The following is a 17,138-nucleotide window of genomic DNA, read 5'->3' on the forward strand; positions in this document are numbered from 1 at the left end:
GCCCTGCTTGGCGATGAAGACTTCTCGAAGGGCGGCGCAGTTTTACGTGCCCATTTGCATGATGGAGCCGCCTGCGAGGGAGTAGTTAGGGTAGATGTCGTCTTTGGATGCGCCCCAGGCGGGGATCATGGAGAAGGCATAGGCGTAGTCAACATTCGTAGGGCTTATGAGGGCTAAAGTGCTGTTCTTTCATCAACTCTGGCAAGAGGCAAGTCATAATAATTGTCTGATTAAAGCTACATAGGAGAGAGAAGCTAAGGTCTGGAGTCAACCAGTATTCAATAGAAGCAAGTGTAATCGCAACAACACCAGCGTCCCAACCGGCTCTGACGAAGCCAATTGTTCTGGAAGACATCGCCTAATAGTTCAGGGAATTGAGGTCGGCTTAATTTTCTCATCCCAGCCTGTGATGTCGTGTTCTGGCCGCCCAGCCCACTCCAGCAGCGCTTCATAGTCTCTACAGGTGTGTTGCACATCCAAATGCCCCAAAGCCTTTTTCCTCTCTTCTACCCATTTATATGGCATCGGCGCAACGTCACCACCACACATGAGCGTCTGCCGGAGTGAGTCAAAGCAATGGTCAATATGTTCCGGTGCAAGAATCGCCTCATTAATCACTGGGTTCTGATCGAATCCTTTAGTGTGACCAAAGTAGATGTGGCGGATTGAATCCAGGCAGTGCATCTCGTGAAAGACGCTAATTAGAACCGGAAAGTGGTCTTCGTCGCCATTCAGTGGAATCGTCTGGTTGACGAGCTGATCTGCCGAAGACTTGGGAATGCGTACTACCGTGCGTGGGTAGAGCGTCTTCCAGGCATCATCCGCAGCAGTCGAGTTTCCCATGTACTTGGTTTTCTGGCTACCGAATCCGCTGGTGAATAGCACTGTCTTGTACCGGATTGCTTCTTGGAGCGGTGCTAAATTGTTGGTGTGTGTTGTCAGTATAAAGGCCGATAATTCCCATTTCTCAAAATAAGAGGAAATAACCAACGTACAGTATAGAGATTCTGGAAATATAGGATTGGATGGGCCCCGAAGAGAATACATGGAAATCAGAAAACCCAACAAACACACGTTTAGAACGACGGAGCAAATGAGGACAGCGGTCCGGATAAGCCCGTACTTGGATGGTGCATCATGTCTTGACCGGTGGGTTTTCTGGTCAAGGAAGCTCCCATTTTCACACAACAGGTGGTCTTCATCAGATGAAGAAGCCTTTTCGTATGAGTGATGGTTGCGAGAGGCAAAGATTTCATCGGCCGTAGACTTCATGGTCCTGAGAGTAAAACGCGACCAGAAGGGGTAATGGCCGTTAGAGCCCATATTTTCTAATGAAATGTGTACGTGGTTCTAAGCCAGAATCATGAAACATGGAGAAATATGGAGTGAAGAGAAACAAATCGAATGGAAACTGACCACTTCTAGTCCACGGCTGGTCAACAGCTAGCACCTGACCATGTGCTTGAAACATGTTATCTATCACGAATGTGCTTGATTCTTAATGGAGAAAACTCTGCATCTGTATGCTTACTTGTGTGTCTTAAATCTGCGCAATAATCATGCATAGTATTATTACGCCACCTCGTTGCTCGGCAGGATGAGTGAGACATTGTGGCATCAGGGGAGGGGGTCTATACAGTGTGACTTTAGCTATTGTAGGTCCTGCTTTGACTACTATCCCATGTGAAATATTAATACAGCTCCATGTGGATTCCTGGAATTCAAAATTTCGCAAACCCACTACCACTCCTAGTTATTATATTCTGCTATTCGTGCCGCGATAACCTTTTTGGAAGAAAAAAATCGAAATCAACACGGCTTTTACCTTGATACGGCATGCCTCACCTCTCCATATTATATCTCTCTTTGCTAATATATAATCTTTAGAAACAATGAAGCTCTTGGCTCAGGTTATTGCTGTCACAACCCTGGCAACATCAGCTCTAGGAGCCCCTGTCGTGGGAGCGGATAAATCCAACCTTGAGGTAGAATATTTCCCATGGAATGAGTCGGTCTAATATTAACTCACCAATCTAGGCTCGCAACCCACAAGGCTCTTTTATCTGGGATTGGGCTAAGAGCGAGGCGCACAAGAATGAAAAGCGAACACCCCAGGGCTCGTTTATCTGGGACTGGGCCAAGAGCGAGGGGCACGAGAATGAAAAGAGAGCACCTCAAGGCTCGTTTATCTGGGACTGGGCCAAGAGCGAGGCGCATAAGAATGAAAAAAGAACACCCCAGGGCTCCTTCATCTGGGACTGGGCTGACGGGACGAGCGCTGACCATAAAAGCACTGAGGAATAGGCCGCCGCAGAGCGTGAGGCAGGTGGACTTTTTGTGTGGTGACTGCAGATGACCAATAAAGATTGCCAGGCGGATGTTGCTATTTGTTGAAGAATACAGGGGCCAAAACAGAAATGATGCTGACAATCGTAAGGGACATCACACGGGCTTCTTTTAACTTTCAACCGTAAAATGAGTGGGAGACTGTCGATTACGGAAGATTTTTTACAGATTTTATCCAAGGCTCTTATACTCTCGTTAAATAGTTTATAGCTGCTCTTTAGTACAAATATCACTCATTACCAGGGTTCCAAACTACCTACTGCTATACACTAGAAGCTACTTTACGCTCTACACGTTTAAAAAATTCATCATGGGAACGGCCGAAGCAGAACATAGCAAATACGAATCAATAATATTTGCTCCCATATATCGTTCCAGGATCCGGGGATCTACAAGACAGTATTTAGGGATTGAAATGGATTTTCTTGCCAGTTATCAGTTGACTTTAGCCTTTCGATACTCCTAATGCAACGACATCATCCCTTGAGAAAGTAGCCCAAGAGTTGATGATTGCATCTTCTTTGCTCTAACCCCTCACATGGGACTACTGGCTAATGTGATACTGCGGCTACGAATATTACATGACAGTTGCAGATTATGTATAATACCCGAGTTTGGTTGCTAAACATTTACCAGTTACCCGGTAACATGACCGCGCCGTTGGACTGAGGCGCATATTGCTCCGGCGTCGTCTACAAACCGGGGCTAGTAGTAGCCGCCAAGCTAGTTGTCAATACAGTCAGCTTGGACCGTTACAGTCTTGCTTATGCTGATCTTATTATTACTCATTTCATGCCGGCACTTGCTTTTTGAGAATAGCCGATGCATGATTACGGGCAAGTTTTCAGTGTGTCATGGATGGTACAAACAAATTGACGGCTTACACGTCGGTTTGCTTGGTGAGTCGCCTAAGACATCAATGGGCATTTCAATAGTGAAACACATTCAATGGCAGGGCGATCTCTATGCGTGTGCAGCATTTCCCTCTATAGTCCGAAGCGGCGCCTGAATGTGCAGCAATCAGCAACATTTACGGCTCAAGCTGACCAATCAATGCCGCTTTCATTAGATAATGCTGCGTTTAAAAACGTAATCGACTTTTCTTTTCTTTTCTTTGGTATCACTAGTGCGGAAGTCTCCCCAGATGTTGCAGTGGCGCTGCGTGAGATGTCATCATTCAAGAAAGCACGAGTACATGAGATCGCTCAACTGTCAATGCTATGGACGGGGACCAGCATATGTCTCAGGGTGACCATGCTTTACACTAGTGCTGTCATCACTACTGAGTGCTAGATTTTGGCCGTCGCGTAGCATTCCGCTGTCACGCCCAGAGCAACCTGCTATCCTGGCGAATGGGGCAACGACCTTAATGTAGAGATCGAACCTTCAATAGCAGATCATTCTCTTGGTTTATGATACTTTTTACTGTCTTGGTTAAATGCAGTCTTTTTCATACGCCATGTGGCATTTTCGTTTACGAGGCCATCAAACCATGGAACAGGATAGGGCGGATGAGGGTCTTCTTGAGGACGAGGGACTTGACCGAGGTTTCTCTTTGAAGAAATACCCTCTGGTGGACGAATATGGACGGAGATGTATTAGCCATACCTGGACGTGGATTATTCAGTCAGCCATGTTGGCGTGTTCTTTGACGCTTTTTATCCTTTCCTGGTCTGGCAGGCCATCAGATGAGACCTGTGTACGAAAGTTATTTCCATATTGTGAGTCCAATAATTTTCTATTGAGCTGCAACTTGAATCCGCCACGCACCTATATACATGAATATATCTCTGACGGCATGTTTGACATGATAGCACCAGCATTGGAGGCTGTTGAGTATCATGACGAGACCCTGCCCGGCGCCTTTTTACAACCCTCGCCTTACCGCGGAACACCGACGCCCGACATCGACGCCCGTTGGGAGAAGCTCTGGGACTGGGGTGCGTTCAATGTACCCGAAGACAAAATTTCCCTCCTGAACAAATCAACGGACGATCCGTGGCATCACACGGACCCGGGTCATGGCGGCGGCGTGGCCGGACTCTTCTGGGGCTTTCATCAAATCCACTGCTTGGTAAGACATCCCGAAGGAGACGTAGAATTGGCCCGGTTGAAACGCTAAGAATTACAAAATAAATGACAGGATCTCCTCCGTCAGATGTCCTATAAAGAGGAATACGAGAAATCTGGGCAGAGGCTACCGTCTATTCTCCGCGACCCCGAGGCACTTCGCCGGACGCATTTAGGTCAGCCAGGCCCCTTGTGACACGCCATCTGTCGTCCATGATTCTAACCTGAGACTGGCAACATATAGACCACTGCATCGAACTTATCCGTATGGACATGATGTGTCAAGCGGACGTGACGCCATATTTAGTCTTGGACCGCCCGGATGACTCGATGGGTGCACTAAACATTGACTTTTCTGTCTTTAAAAGGTGTCGGGATTTTGGCAAGGTTGCAAATTGGATGAAGGACCACATTGCCATATCGAGCGTCAGGGACAGCGAAGGTCATCACTCGAGATAAAGTAGTTAAAATTGTATATCAAAGCTACTCTCATTGGTCTTGTTCAGTCTCGGCACCTAATTCTAGCTTGAAAAATTCCTCTGTGGGGGGAAAAACCGAGCCTTGCGAGTGTGTGCCCAGTCTTTAATAGCATCAAAGTTGCGGCACTGCTTTGTGATGTTGAACTGAGGCTTAAAAACATCCCATTCCGGGTGCCATGTCACCGTCATTACCCCAACATCGGCGTGGCACAGAAGTGTTTGGAACAGATAGCTGAAGCAATGATCTGCATGATCCTCCGGATCCATGGTGCTGCCGCCTGGCTTGCCGTTGTCGCGGTCCATAAAGAACGAGGTTCGAAGATGATTCTGCCCTTGGAGTGATTAGCAAAGACACCAATATCTCTTTCTTGGCACCGAAATGGGAAAACTTACGAGACAATGCAACTGATGGAAAACTTCAATCATGACAGCATAGCCGTCTTGAGGTCCGTACGCCCTTGCAGTGCGTCGTCCACCTGGAAGATTCTGCATCTCCGCCTCACTTATTACACTGATGGTATTCTCAATCTTGCCCTCCCAGACGATATCCACGTCCGGGTTATGGCGTGAGTAGGGGTCAATGCGGTCGCTATTTTTGTTTGTAGAGAAAGTCCCTGCGGTGTATCAGTATTCACGGTTTGTTGGTGAGCGGACTGTCATATTTGCTGGCGTAGGGTACATACATTCCCCCCACGTTATTGGTGCCCCGAGAAGTTTTTCTACATAATGACAGTTAAATGCGGACGAAATGGCTAATGAAATCAGGATACTAATTAAACGAACCACTAAAGCATGGCGAGCAATTTTGTGCGTCCATAAAATACAAATTGAACAAGCCGACGGCATAGATGGCCATCACGAACATGTGGAACACCCAGGGGAGCCACGCTCGAGTTGAAGAGCTGGTGCTGCCCGTTTTGTCAAGGATTTCACTAGAATTCATGTCGACCTGGTCGACTTGGTGGTAAGCTTTTGAAAACAACATTGATGCGGCAAACCGTTGCACTCTCTCTGATGAGTTGATAGGGCTGGACAATATTGTGTTCCAATAAGCCAAGGCTCGACAACTCTTACGACTCAACCACCAAGATAGCAGATGGCTGGTGTCGCCGATCAGATTGGGGGGTCACCGTCGACCCAGGTTGGCTTGGACCGCGGACCAAGATGGATGCCCAACTTCATCTCCCATTTCAGGTAAGCAGGTGACAGGGACTCGGTCCAAGACATGATCCTCCAGTCTGTCATTGATCGTCACGGGCATCTGCGTGATTACTTTGATTGGGACCCTGCTATCTGTACCGTTGCTACGAATGACGGTCCGGACGGTCCAGACATGTTGCTGCACAGTCCGCAGTGTCTTGGATGAAAGGTGTGTCAGGCATGCATCGGGCATTCAAGTTTTCCATGTTGCCCTTGGTCACCTCGGCGGTGGTCTGTGGATGCCCGTGACATGTCACATGTGCGCTTACCTGTTGCCAGTTGACCGACCTCATTGCCAGTGCCATGATTCGGCCTCCTTTGCACTTCTGTGTCCAAGAAATCATGGTTCCGGCAATCATTTTGCAATACCAGAACAACATATGGAGTAGGCCAGCTGCCAAAGTCAGCGCGAACCAATCATCGACATCTCACGCACGCAGAGATCCAGGTTAGCATGCCCCTTTCGGTGCAAGGTCACGTACTAACTGACAGTTTCCACCAAAGGGCTTCAACATCTTGACCTGGGACCTGGCTACCTTGGTACTTGATGTTGTGATCGTCTGGTTATCCTGGCAGGATGGAAAAGTTCTATCTTGAAAATGCCGACTTCTACCGAGCTCTGCTAAAATCACTCAACAAGACCTCGCCGGAGTCTCGCACGCCACAGCAGCTTGCTACCGAAACAAATAGTCCAGATGTCGTTGTTTGTGCTAGAATACGGCCTTTGCTTGAAGAAGATGTTGCCGCGGGCTTTCCATGTGCCGTCTTCCCGCGTGTGGCGCGACCTGGCATCATAGACATCCATGATCTCTATAATCATCCAAGGGGACGGCCCATTCTCAAGGTACGATGCCAAAGTTTCTGCTTGTGCCTTTGCGAGGAAATTGGATTGAATACTGATTGCGCCCTTGTTTCGTATGCCCCAGTCCTCCACGTATCAGGTAGATCGAACCTTCACCTCGCAGGCAGACACGGGTGAGATTTATGACAGCCTGGTGGCTGACTTGGTTGCCTTTGCATCCAACGGGGGCGTTGGAACTCTATTTGCCTACGGGCAAACCGGCTCCGGAAAGACCTTTACAATCAGTCAACTCGAGAAGCTTGTTGCCATGTCGTTGATGGAAGGAAACGACACAAGCCAGCGGCAAGTGCACATGACAATTATTGACCTTGCCGGAAACTCAGCCCATGATTTGCTTAACTCGCGTGAGCCAATATCAATTCTTGAAGACTCGTTTGGAGCCACACAGCTAGCAGGTGCAGTCGAGCACCAGGTACGGTGCCGAGATGACATGATGGAGCTGATTGAACGAGCTGCATCCTTTCGACGCACAGCGCCCACTCTAAAAAACGACTCATCGTCCCGGTCCCACGGCATTTGTCGAATACGTATTACAAACCCAGCAGCTGGCCCAGACTCAGCCGGGCTTCTGTATCTAATCGACCTAGCTGGCTCCGAGGCTGCGCGTGACGTTGCGACGCATGGCGCGGACCGCATGCGGGAAACCCGTGAGATCAACATGAGCTTATCAGTCTTGAAGGACTGTATCCGCAACAAGGCCGAGCTAGACGCTCTGGCATCCGCGGGTCGTGGTCGGAAATCGAAGCAAAGGAAACCACGGGTTCCCTTCCGACAGAGCGCATTGACCAAGGTCCTGAAACATGTTTTTGAGCCTTCAGTTGACCGAGCTTGTAGAATGGTCGTTATAGCCTGTATAAACCCGAGCATTGCTGATGTTGGCCCGAGTAAAAATACCCTGCGATACGCGGAAATGTTGCGTGTTATGGTTCCGACCACTTCTGCAAAAGTGAACCAAAATCACATGGATCCAATGACTTGGACCGATGAGCAGTTGAAGGACTGGATTATCGACAAGGTGGGTTCCTGAGCAAAACCCGGCTCTGTCGAGTATTGTGTGCTGACGACGCAACCATCTCTTCCACGAGCTAGTCGGGTGCTTGTTCTGTTGGATCTGCTGGCGTGCCTTGGGCAAAGTCTTTGGCTCAACTCGTACGCTTGTCAAAAGAAGAGTTTGAAAACAAGTGCCCTGGCATGATTGGATTCAGCAGCGAGCAAGTGAATTCCATCAGATCAAAGTTGTGGCAGATGCACCTCGACTCCCAACACGGCAGCCCCGGGACCAGGCTCGACGACCCTGCTGGCGTTGACGGTGCCAATTTACGTGGTCAGAGACCAACGAGCCGAATCTTGACTCGGGAGCTGAACAATCCCACTACCGTACCCCTCAGAAAACGCCTTCGTCCTGGCATGATTGTTAGTTGGAACCGGTCCCCCAGCTCTGATGTAGGTGCCAGTATATCGGGCGGATCTGGGATGGCTGTAATCCTTTGCCCTGTCCAGAATTTGGATGGCACCTTTATAGATGGCGCTGCAAATGTGGTGAACCCTACCCGGAGCGTAGAGACCGGCACACAGGCTCGAAACAGCCATGGCCAGGGGCGGTACTTGTGCGGACAACTGACTCCGGGACAGGTGCCGGAGAGCTACGAGTTGAGTTTGTGGCACCAGATTGTTATTGATGTCGATGCCATGGAGAAAGAGGTCATCATGGAGTATGATGCGCAAACTAGGTATTATTATGTCTCTTTGTAGAGCAAAAACAAAAAAAGAAAGCAATGCACGAGTCGACACACTATCACGCAGTGCAATACGGGTAATGTTTGGGTTCCGCTGACTGGCAGTGAGCGTTGATGAGTTGGTGCCAAGATGTAGTCTGGTACTAATCCCTTCATGGCTGCCAATCATACTGTGGTCTTGGTCTCAGTATCTAGGGGCTTGTAAGGGTTATCTAGCAGGCCGTCGGTTGAAAGAGTGGCGGTATATAGTCGGACTGTATTGCTCAAGTCATGTGCGAGTCGTGGGTCTCGTCATTATTCCTGTGGTTTTCAGCGCCAAACTAGTAGCCCCTGTTGACCACGGAGATATCAATAGCTCACTGTACCTCTGCACTATTAGTCTCTGATCCGGGATAGGTGGGATTTGCCTTGTTGAAGAATGCTGCATCAGTTATGACATGGCTGTCCTTGGCGTTTGTGGGGGTTAGGGTTAGTGTCATTTGACAGAACTCAGTCACTTCACGTCAATAAATTAGAAGTAATCTCATACAGTGTTTCTCGGCCTTAGTGGCAAGTGACAGCATGTATTGTCTGCCTAGAGTCTCAAGATAAGATTCCATAAGCCCGCGCCTTGCGGGATGGCAAACTGCCACACTGCGGCCAGAAACGGCAGCGAGCAAGGCGTTTGGCGATGAACAGTGAGGCATTTTCTCCCGGTCGTAATAAACTTGACTCATCATTCATACAGCTGATCAAACACCAAATGGTATTTGTATGGCTGCTGTAGTGGTGACCAAAACCGAGTACGAACAGAACCTGAACCTGAACTAGTCGGGGCTTCTCACTGCATGTGGCAATCCTCTTCGGCTCCTCCTCTACCGGAACCCCTGCCGGCTTGACTCTCTCTTTTAAGCTTCTTCATCAGAGTATCCAGCCTCCACGAGTCCGAAAATCCTTCAAAATCCGCATCTTTCAGCTCCTCCGGCTCAACCTCCGTCTCAACTTGCTCCTTGACAACTCGTCCATGTCCGTCTTCCAAGAATTTGCGCATAACCTTTGCGGCGGCATCGATCCCGGCATCCACAGCCTCTCCCTTATCGTCGCTTGTCAGGCCTTTTTGGCCTGCAGCAGTGGAGAAGACGTAGCCGACCACGTAAGGCAGCTTGTCTTCTGTGGGTATGTACTGGAGGAATCGAGCCCCCCATAATCGGGTAAACTCTTCTTTCAACTCCGTGAGGAATCTCCACGCCGAGTGGTGCATGGTGAAGTAGTTGAAGCGAATGTCGGGGATCTCGGCGTGTATGTTGAGGGCAAGCCTGCGGATAAGAGCAGCAGGGGGGAGCGACACTGCGTCAATCTATTGTCAAGTGTCAGCAACAACTTTTTAGCATTGTAATTCACCCTTATTTAAAACTCACAGGCTCATCCTTGGCTTTTCCCTTGATCTCTGGCTGGATATGCCCTTTGCCGTCCATGGTCTCATGGCGGCGACCCTCAATCAAGATGCCTTCAATCAAGTCAGACGACAAGGGGAGACGTTCGCCGGTCGGCGCGAGACGACGGTTAATCACCAAAGACACCCAACCATTGAACTTCATGTTGCGCCTGTTTGCGGTGTTGACATTGACTTTGCCCTTGCGCTTGGTTGGCGCCCAGTTACTGACTGACACGCCGAGGCAAAGACAGTAATTCTTGAAATAGCCTTCGCGGTTCTTGGGTGGATCACCGACAAAGAACGCCGAGTCACCCTGCATCTTCCAAAATGTTTCGACATCTTCCCATACCAACTGGTCCGAAAGCAGCTTCTCCTGGCGAAGAGCCTGGTACAGCTGCGTCGTACACATGACTGCTCCCGGGGTTGCGGCGTATGCTACGCCCGAGAGGTGTAGATTCACACGCATATTATGGATCAGGAGGCCGCAGTGAATCGGATTACGACGCAGAAACCTCCATGCCGGGGGCATGGTCCCAGACAACTGCCCCAATTTGACCATTTGGTCGCGGCATGCCCGAATCGGATCCTTGTCCCACTTTGTTGCAGCTTTGAGGACCCGGCTGCGTTCCGGCGAGCTGGGGACGTTGAGCATTGCCTTCTTGATCTTGAGGCTTTCCTGTTTCATCTCGTCAAAGCCGCGGCCGCAGTTTGACCCGAGGGACTGTAGGACATCAAGATAAATTTGCGCAGCGAAGGATAACCACAGGGGGGTAACCCCGTCGGGATCCCTCATGAGAGCACCAATGCCACGGATCAGCTCGTCTTCAACCGCTCCTGTTCCCATGTTCGAGGCGAGGAAATGCAGGTCGGGCAGGATCTCGAGCATTGCATTCTTATCCTGATCCCACTTTGCGCGGCTGGTCTTGCCCTTGGCACCAAGCTCTTCATTATACCAGCCGAACTTGCCGTTGTAGTAGTTGATGACGACGGTGGGCGAAGTGCCCGTTGCATAACTAGTGAGAAGAGTGTTGGTGGTTGCCAGACAGAGCTCGGCCAAATCGTAGGCTTGCAAGTTATAAGCATCACCTGGCTGCTTGTCACCTGGATCAATGCCATATAAATTGCACAATCCCATGAAGTACGTGGTGGCAAGTTCACCTGCTTCGCCGTCGTGCTTGCGGATTATGGGTGCGATTTCGTCTTCCATGCTGCGAGCGAGCTCAAAAGCCATGTTGGTTGCAACAGCGGCGGCAGCCAGATCGAGACGATTTGCTTCGTAATCCGCCCACAGCGACTTGACCTCTTGCCTGAGGCGGCTATAGTCACCCAAAAGAGTGACAAGAGCAAAGATGGCGTCCTCCATGGACTCGTCCTGTTCGACAGTATACTCCAAAACGGTTGCGGACTTGGGAGCAACATCTGGAGCGTTCAAGAATGATTCGGATGGTGCGTACACTTGGAGAACGTCGAACATGTTCTTGAAAGCCTCTTGAGACTTCTCGCCAGCCTTTTCAGCTGCTTCGTCGGCGTTGAAGCTGCCCGTCTCCATGAGGGGTTTCAGACAGTTGCGCACTTTTCAAGTACGCCGACAAAGAAAGAGTGTCGTACATCTGAGCCGGGCTCGATTTCGGCTCCACTGTCAAGAAGCCGTTTCAAAAAGTTCTTGCGCACTGTCGACAGAAATATTAGTTTGCTGCATCCAAATGAGGGCCGTGACAGTCAATTCAAGTACCCCAAATAACGCGCTCAAGGGCCACACTCAAGTCATGGGGAACCTTGACGGAATCTAACTTGGCGATATGGCTTGCCATGGGTTCAAAATCCCTGACCCTGATGATGCGAGAAGTCTTGTTGGCCAAGTTGCCTGGCTGAGGCTGGCCTGAAGCTTTAGCTTGTTTCCGAGCCTTGCCCTTCACTCTACCTGACTTGGCCAGTACATTGTTGGAGCTTGAAGCATTGTCTTGATAACCGTTGGCATTGGCCGTTTTGGCCAGCCAATTGGCTACAGAGTCTGTGTCAGCTTTGTACTGTTGATAAATACTCTTCAGAGACGAGGGTAACATGTTGGGCGATGGTCGTGAATGGTGCGAGGGGTGAAGTGCTCGAAGCAATGTCGACTTTTGCTTGGGGCACGTTGACCCAAGGGACCCTTGAATTATATGTCAACTGGTTGTCAAAAAGATACCAGACTTGACTTGACATATATCCCCTCTGGTGTGTTAAGGCTCCAGTAAGGTATTTGTAGGGATGTGTATCCAATGAGAAGACTTAAAGGGTACATATATCTACTAGTAAATTAGGTGACAGTAAAGGTTACTATAACAGGCTTAATACAAATTACTACTTTATAATATACAATTCAGACCCTGAAAGTTTAGCCATGTGTGACATCAGTCAGTGGGGCCAGCTGGCAGGTTATTTGCTAACAGCTGATAAAGTGGGGCCCTTTTTTTCCTTTGACAAAAATCGAGGAGCCTGCTCGGGCTGATAAGGCGATACAAGACAGATAAAAGAGATATTAATCCTAGTAAAAAGTACTAATCTTGCTATAGATATTCTATAGGTTTTTTAGTACCTTTTACTCTACCTTAAGTACTATAAATTTTCTGGCAGACACCTTATTTGGCCTTTAGCCCTTGTAAGCTTTATCGGAAGTCACTGGTGGCTAAACTTACAGGGGTTAGATTGTAAATCCTAGTAAAAAATACTAATCCTTCCACTATAATACCATGCTTTATTTCGTACCTTTTACCCCACTTTATATACTTTTGATTTCCTTGCAGATACCCTATTGGCCCCGTAGCCCCTGTAAGGTCCAACCCAAAAGTGGGGCGTAGCACGATTCCCTTCTCTAGCGTGTTTCTATTGGTGCCAAAATTTAACGGCCTGGCCCTGGCCTGTCATGCCAACGGTAAGCCCGCACAAGGCGGTGAAGCCAGTGCCGCTAGTGCCTGGCTAGTACCGGTTAGGGTTAGCGGCCCTATCGGCAGTTATGCAGCGTCTGGTAGACCGGACGAGACATCGACCAATTTCTTGCTTCCATCAAACTTGTCCCGGAAACTGTCAATTGACGACTAAACCAATGGCTTTGTGTGTTCCAGCGTGTGTGGTGAGCACATCCTTGCCCGGGTGGACTGCGACTTTGAAGTCTGTAGTGGGGCTCTATGGGGGCCTGTAGCGGTGCCGGCACGGTGCCGGCACCGTAACAGAGGTGCCAAAAGGTGCCAAAAGGCCCTGAAGGCTAGTGCTGTTAGGTGCTGTGTGGTGCCGTGAGGTGCCGTAAAGTGCCAAAAGTGCCTAAAATTTAAGGCTAATATTTTTTATATAATAATTAATTATAAGCTTTTTAATTAATTAATTATAATTATTATAATAATTATATATAAAGCTTAATTTATAATTTATAAAGTTATATATTTAATTTTTATAAATATTTTTTTTTATATTTTATAAAAAGCTTTATAAATTACTTATTAATTAATATTATATAAATTAATATTATATAATATTAAGTATATTTTTTTTAATATATATAATAATTTTTAATATTTTTTAATATTTTTTAATATTTTTTTAATATTTTTTTAATATTATACTAGTACTTTACCTATACCTAGCCGGTATTATACCCCTACCGTGTAAAATTATAGCACCGTGCCATAGCTTTTTACGGTGCCATTATTATACTGGATTTTTAACACGGTACCAAGGCCTCGCAGGGGCCTACCACTGGAGCTCTCTGCCATGTTTGGCCTTCTATTCGGCGCGCATAGTCTTGCGGATGATGGCACATGGGACTTTGTGGTTGCCGTGAGGGCATGTGTTTTGTCTTCCACTCTTTGACAGTAGGTGTTGTGGAGGACTTTTTATACAAGTCGACATCTACCCATTTGTTGCGCGCCTGTCGGTAGGCCTCGTGGTCATCTTCTTGCCTCTTTCGTTGCCATCTTTGACCAAGTTGTTGGACCTCTGTACAGACATCTGTTGTAAGGAGTCACGCGATCCGGCGCTACCCGGCCAACTTGAGCGCAATTAAAAGCCCTATATAAACAGGCCATTCAAATATCCACAAATAGTTTACAATCCAACCCCTGTAAGTTTAGCCACCAGTAACCTCTGATGGAGCTTGCAGGGGCTAAGGGCCCAATAAGGTGCCTGTAAAAAAATAGGCAGTACATGTAGTAGAGTAAAAGGTACTAAAAAGATTATATAAGCTTTATAGAAGAATTAGTATTCTCTACTAGGGTTTATATCCCTTTTATTCTTCTTGTGTCGCTCTAACAGTTTTTCTGATAGCCTACTCTGGCAGCTGTTAGCGAATAACCTGACAGCTGGCCCCACACACTGATGTCACACATGGCTAAACATTCAGGGGATATATTGTAAGCTAATTACTACCAACGCTAATCCCCTCTCAACCACATTCCTGCATTCTTCATCGAATCCAGCGATTGAGCGAGGCGATGGGTTGGACCACGGGCTGGATGCCTCGAGGCCTGCGTCCATCATGACGTTTTACCGCCCGTTTTCTTGTGCCAGATTGCCATCTGTTCCGCAAGCAAAGTCTCTCTGATGATCGACGACGCTGGTTCCCGCGGCCCTTGTGAGGCGGCGGAATCGTTCCTTTATTCTCGCCAGGGATTTTCGAAGCGATGGATCTTCCGGGAAGAGAGCAAGCCAGACTCCGAAATCATGAAGATTTTCCACATTTGATATCATCTGGTCTGCTTTGGACAATGGTATGCCACTGTCTGGCCAAGCCAACGCTTCCAATTCCATGTTGGGTATTGTGTTTGAGTCCGTGAGGGATGTCGGCGAAAGCAGCACGTCACTACTGCTGCACCGGTCGGGTTGTACCACGGACCCGAGAGCATGTCCCTCACAATGCTCCAGATCCATATTTGTTCTGGGCAGAGTCAGTTCTTCTAGAGCAAACGACGACGCCGTGTGTGCCATGCCGTGTGCCGCAAAACTTGGATCATGGTAATCGTGGCGCATCCGTCCCTGCGCGCCGTTTTGGTGGTGAGCTTCTACGGCAAGGCGGCTCATGCCTGCCCACTCATCCGATGACGGAGGGCTCAGCACACTGGGCAAATCGAGACTGGCTCTCGGAAAGGTTGAGACAGCCGGCTCAGCGGATGATGGCGCACCGCTGAAACCCAGCGGCATCGGACATGGAGCGGATGAGGAAGCAGCATGGCCAACCCTTTCATGCGGCATGTTGAACATGTGCCGGGCCTTGTTTCTCTTGCCTGGAACCTTTCAGCTTCTTTGTACGCTTTGTGAGTCAAGTTTGCTTACGGAAGCGACGTTGTGAGTCTCTGTTTTGCAGCTGTCGTTTGGTGCTTCTTGATGCATCTGCCATTGCCGTGTTGGAGCAGGGTGCAAGCCAACATGGCCTCACCACTTCCACAACCTGCCGCACAGGGAAATATATGGGTTGTGGCCAGGGCAAACAGAGGCTTGGTTTCCATTTAGGTTGGCGTGGGTGTTTCGGATTCCTGTCGATGAATGTTCCGTCATCATGACTGACTCTGACTGTCACCTTTTTGTGGCTTGAATTCGCATCCTATTTAGACTTGACAACTACCGTCACGAAATGACACGCTGCAGACCGAGGTAACCCAAAGGAGTGCTTTTCAGCCCGCCACCGTGCAGATGCAGAGGCGGATGTAGAGGACGGAGTAGTATTCGAGCAGAACTGCCCCCGTCTGTGATGAAATGCATCTGTTCATCTTCATGGCAGCAAGCACCCACAAACAAGAGCCAGTACCGAGTAGAGACGGCTCTGTCTGTATATCACTACTCTTCGGGCTCACCCAGTGTCTCGTAAGAGAAATACTCATTGGTTGTCGACGCCCTTGTTGGGTTGTGCGAATGCAACATGCTGCGTCCATGGGCGTGCGGGGAACTACCAATTGCCGCTGGGCAGACCCGACTGATCCCGTTTGCTTAGCTGATGACGTCCTTGGCTCTGTGACGGCCTGAGATGCTTGTTGCAACTGAGGTTGCGAAGGAGCCGTCAATCCACGTATCGCCGGGTTGCTGTGGCCTGCGTGCCGCGGACAAGCCCACGCATTGCCCTCACAAAACACATTGAGCTACACCAGAGCGTGGCCATGTCTTCAAGCAAGTCAGAGACAGAGAATGTAAGTTTGCCGTTGGGAGGTCCTCTCCCTCCCAGCAGTTCTCCATGACGTGGTGCCACTGAATCTGTAGGAGGAGCAGAGAGCAGCCGTCTCGTTGTTCGCTACAGAAGCGCAAGGTTCACATGGCCAGCACAGGCAATTACTTGTAAGGAGCAGTGCCTTCTGTCTCGAGCGGCTCTTTACTATTTGTCAAATATATCTGGTACTGCGACACACCCTGCTGGAGAATCGAAGGCCATCTTGCGTGCCTTGTGTTGGCATGCCTTGGTTGTCCGCGCAGTGGAAGCAACTGTGTTTTGCTTAAATTATAAGCCACCAAACATCTAGCGAAAGACTGACACGTCTGAATGGGTCCCTCCGACGCGACCACGCATTGAAAAGAACCCACCGTTGACCCCCGAGTCGGCTGTCGACGATTGTCGTGGCCAGAGATGGCTTCCCCATCCCCAGGAGCTGGTCGCGGTGGCTCATCACGAGGCCTTTGGGTCTGCCATTCAAGGGTGTCGTGACGACTTTACTTTCCCCGTGAAATTTGAAAGAATCCATGTCTTGTTTGCCATCATTCCGGCAACCATCTTCATCGCCGCGTGTCCACCAAGTCCAGGGCATTATTTATCTCGTCGTCGGCTCTACCGTTTGCTTCCGCCGTCCGTGCGATGCCCCCCTCGTGACTGGAACATACGCCATCGACTAGGCCGTCCATCTTGCTCAACGGTTTTCTGTGCCTTGTCATCATCCTGGATATCGGCCAAACCCGTACCCTGTCGTTGGCTTCATCCCGCTCTGACGAGGCTGCCTTCTCCCGGCTGTTTACCACCTCCGTGGCCCTAAAGGCCGTCATTATTGTTCTCAAGTCATGGAAAAAGGCTAAATGAGTTCGCT

General features: G+C 49.1%; 7 protein-coding genes across 7 annotated transcripts; 3 read left to right on the forward strand and 4 right to left on the reverse strand.

The window, feature by feature from the left end:
- Window positions 1-366: 366 nt before the first annotated feature.
- On the reverse strand, window positions 367-1,272 carry ustYa_2 (Oxidase ustYa; the record flags this gene model as incomplete). The annotated part of the gene is made up of 2 exons (XM_066130551.1): window positions 367-917; window positions 996-1,272. 2 exons carry the CDS (start codon window positions 1,270-1,272, stop codon window positions 367-369), a joined length of 828 nt encoding a protein of 275 aa, XP_065986888.1.
- Window positions 1,273-1,892: 620 nt separating this feature from the next.
- On the forward strand, window positions 1,893-2,304 carry G6M90_00g052870 (uncharacterized protein; the record flags this gene model as incomplete). Its single annotated transcript, XM_014684928.1, has 2 exons — window positions 1,893-1,985; window positions 2,038-2,304. The coding sequence occupies 2 exons, from the start codon at window positions 1,893-1,895 to the stop codon at window positions 2,302-2,304; spliced, it is 360 nt and encodes a 119-aa protein (XP_014540414.1).
- A 1,840-nt stretch (window positions 2,305-4,144) lies between these two features.
- Window positions 4,145-4,875, forward strand: cctO_3 (Cyclochlorotine biosynthesis protein O; the record flags this gene model as incomplete). Its single annotated transcript, XM_014684929.1, has 3 exons — window positions 4,145-4,420; window positions 4,490-4,592; window positions 4,661-4,875. The coding sequence occupies 3 exons, from the start codon at window positions 4,145-4,147 to the stop codon at window positions 4,873-4,875; spliced, it is 594 nt and encodes a 197-aa protein (XP_014540415.1).
- A 62-nt stretch (window positions 4,876-4,937) lies between these two features.
- On the reverse strand, window positions 4,938-5,751 carry G6M90_00g052890 (uncharacterized protein; the record flags this gene model as incomplete). Its single annotated transcript, XM_014684930.1, has 4 exons — window positions 4,938-5,222; window positions 5,289-5,509; window positions 5,579-5,614; window positions 5,679-5,751. 4 exons carry the CDS (start codon window positions 5,749-5,751, stop codon window positions 4,938-4,940), a joined length of 615 nt encoding a protein of 204 aa, XP_014540416.1.
- A 921-nt stretch (window positions 5,752-6,672) lies between these two features.
- On the forward strand, window positions 6,673-8,709 carry DSK1 (Diatom spindle kinesin-1; the record flags this gene model as incomplete). The annotated part of the gene is made up of 3 exons (XM_066130552.1): window positions 6,673-6,939; window positions 7,022-7,972; window positions 8,047-8,709. 3 exons carry the CDS (start codon window positions 6,673-6,675, stop codon window positions 8,707-8,709), a joined length of 1,881 nt encoding a protein of 626 aa, XP_065986814.1.
- An 804-nt stretch (window positions 8,710-9,513) lies between these two features.
- Window positions 9,514-12,170, reverse strand: G6M90_00g052910 (uncharacterized protein; the record flags this gene model as incomplete). The annotated part of the gene is made up of 4 exons (XM_014684932.1): window positions 9,514-10,029; window positions 10,091-11,650; window positions 11,716-11,777; window positions 11,840-12,170. The coding sequence occupies 4 exons, from the start codon at window positions 12,168-12,170 to the stop codon at window positions 9,514-9,516; spliced, it is 2,469 nt and encodes an 822-aa protein (XP_014540418.1).
- Window positions 12,171-14,622: 2,452 nt separating this feature from the next.
- G6M90_00g052920 (uncharacterized protein) lies at window positions 14,623-15,327 on the reverse strand (the record flags this gene model as incomplete). The annotated part of the gene is made up of 1 exon (XM_014684933.1): window positions 14,623-15,327. One exon carries the CDS (start codon window positions 15,325-15,327, stop codon window positions 14,623-14,625), a length of 705 nt encoding a protein of 234 aa, XP_014540419.1.
- Window positions 15,328-17,138: the final 1,811 nt, after the last annotated feature.

The sequence above is a fragment of the Metarhizium brunneum genome, chromosome 3, assembly GCF_013426205.1.
Source record: "Metarhizium brunneum chromosome 3, complete sequence".
In the NCBI taxonomy this organism is placed as follows: domain Eukaryota; kingdom Fungi; phylum Ascomycota; class Sordariomycetes; order Hypocreales; family Clavicipitaceae; genus Metarhizium; species Metarhizium brunneum.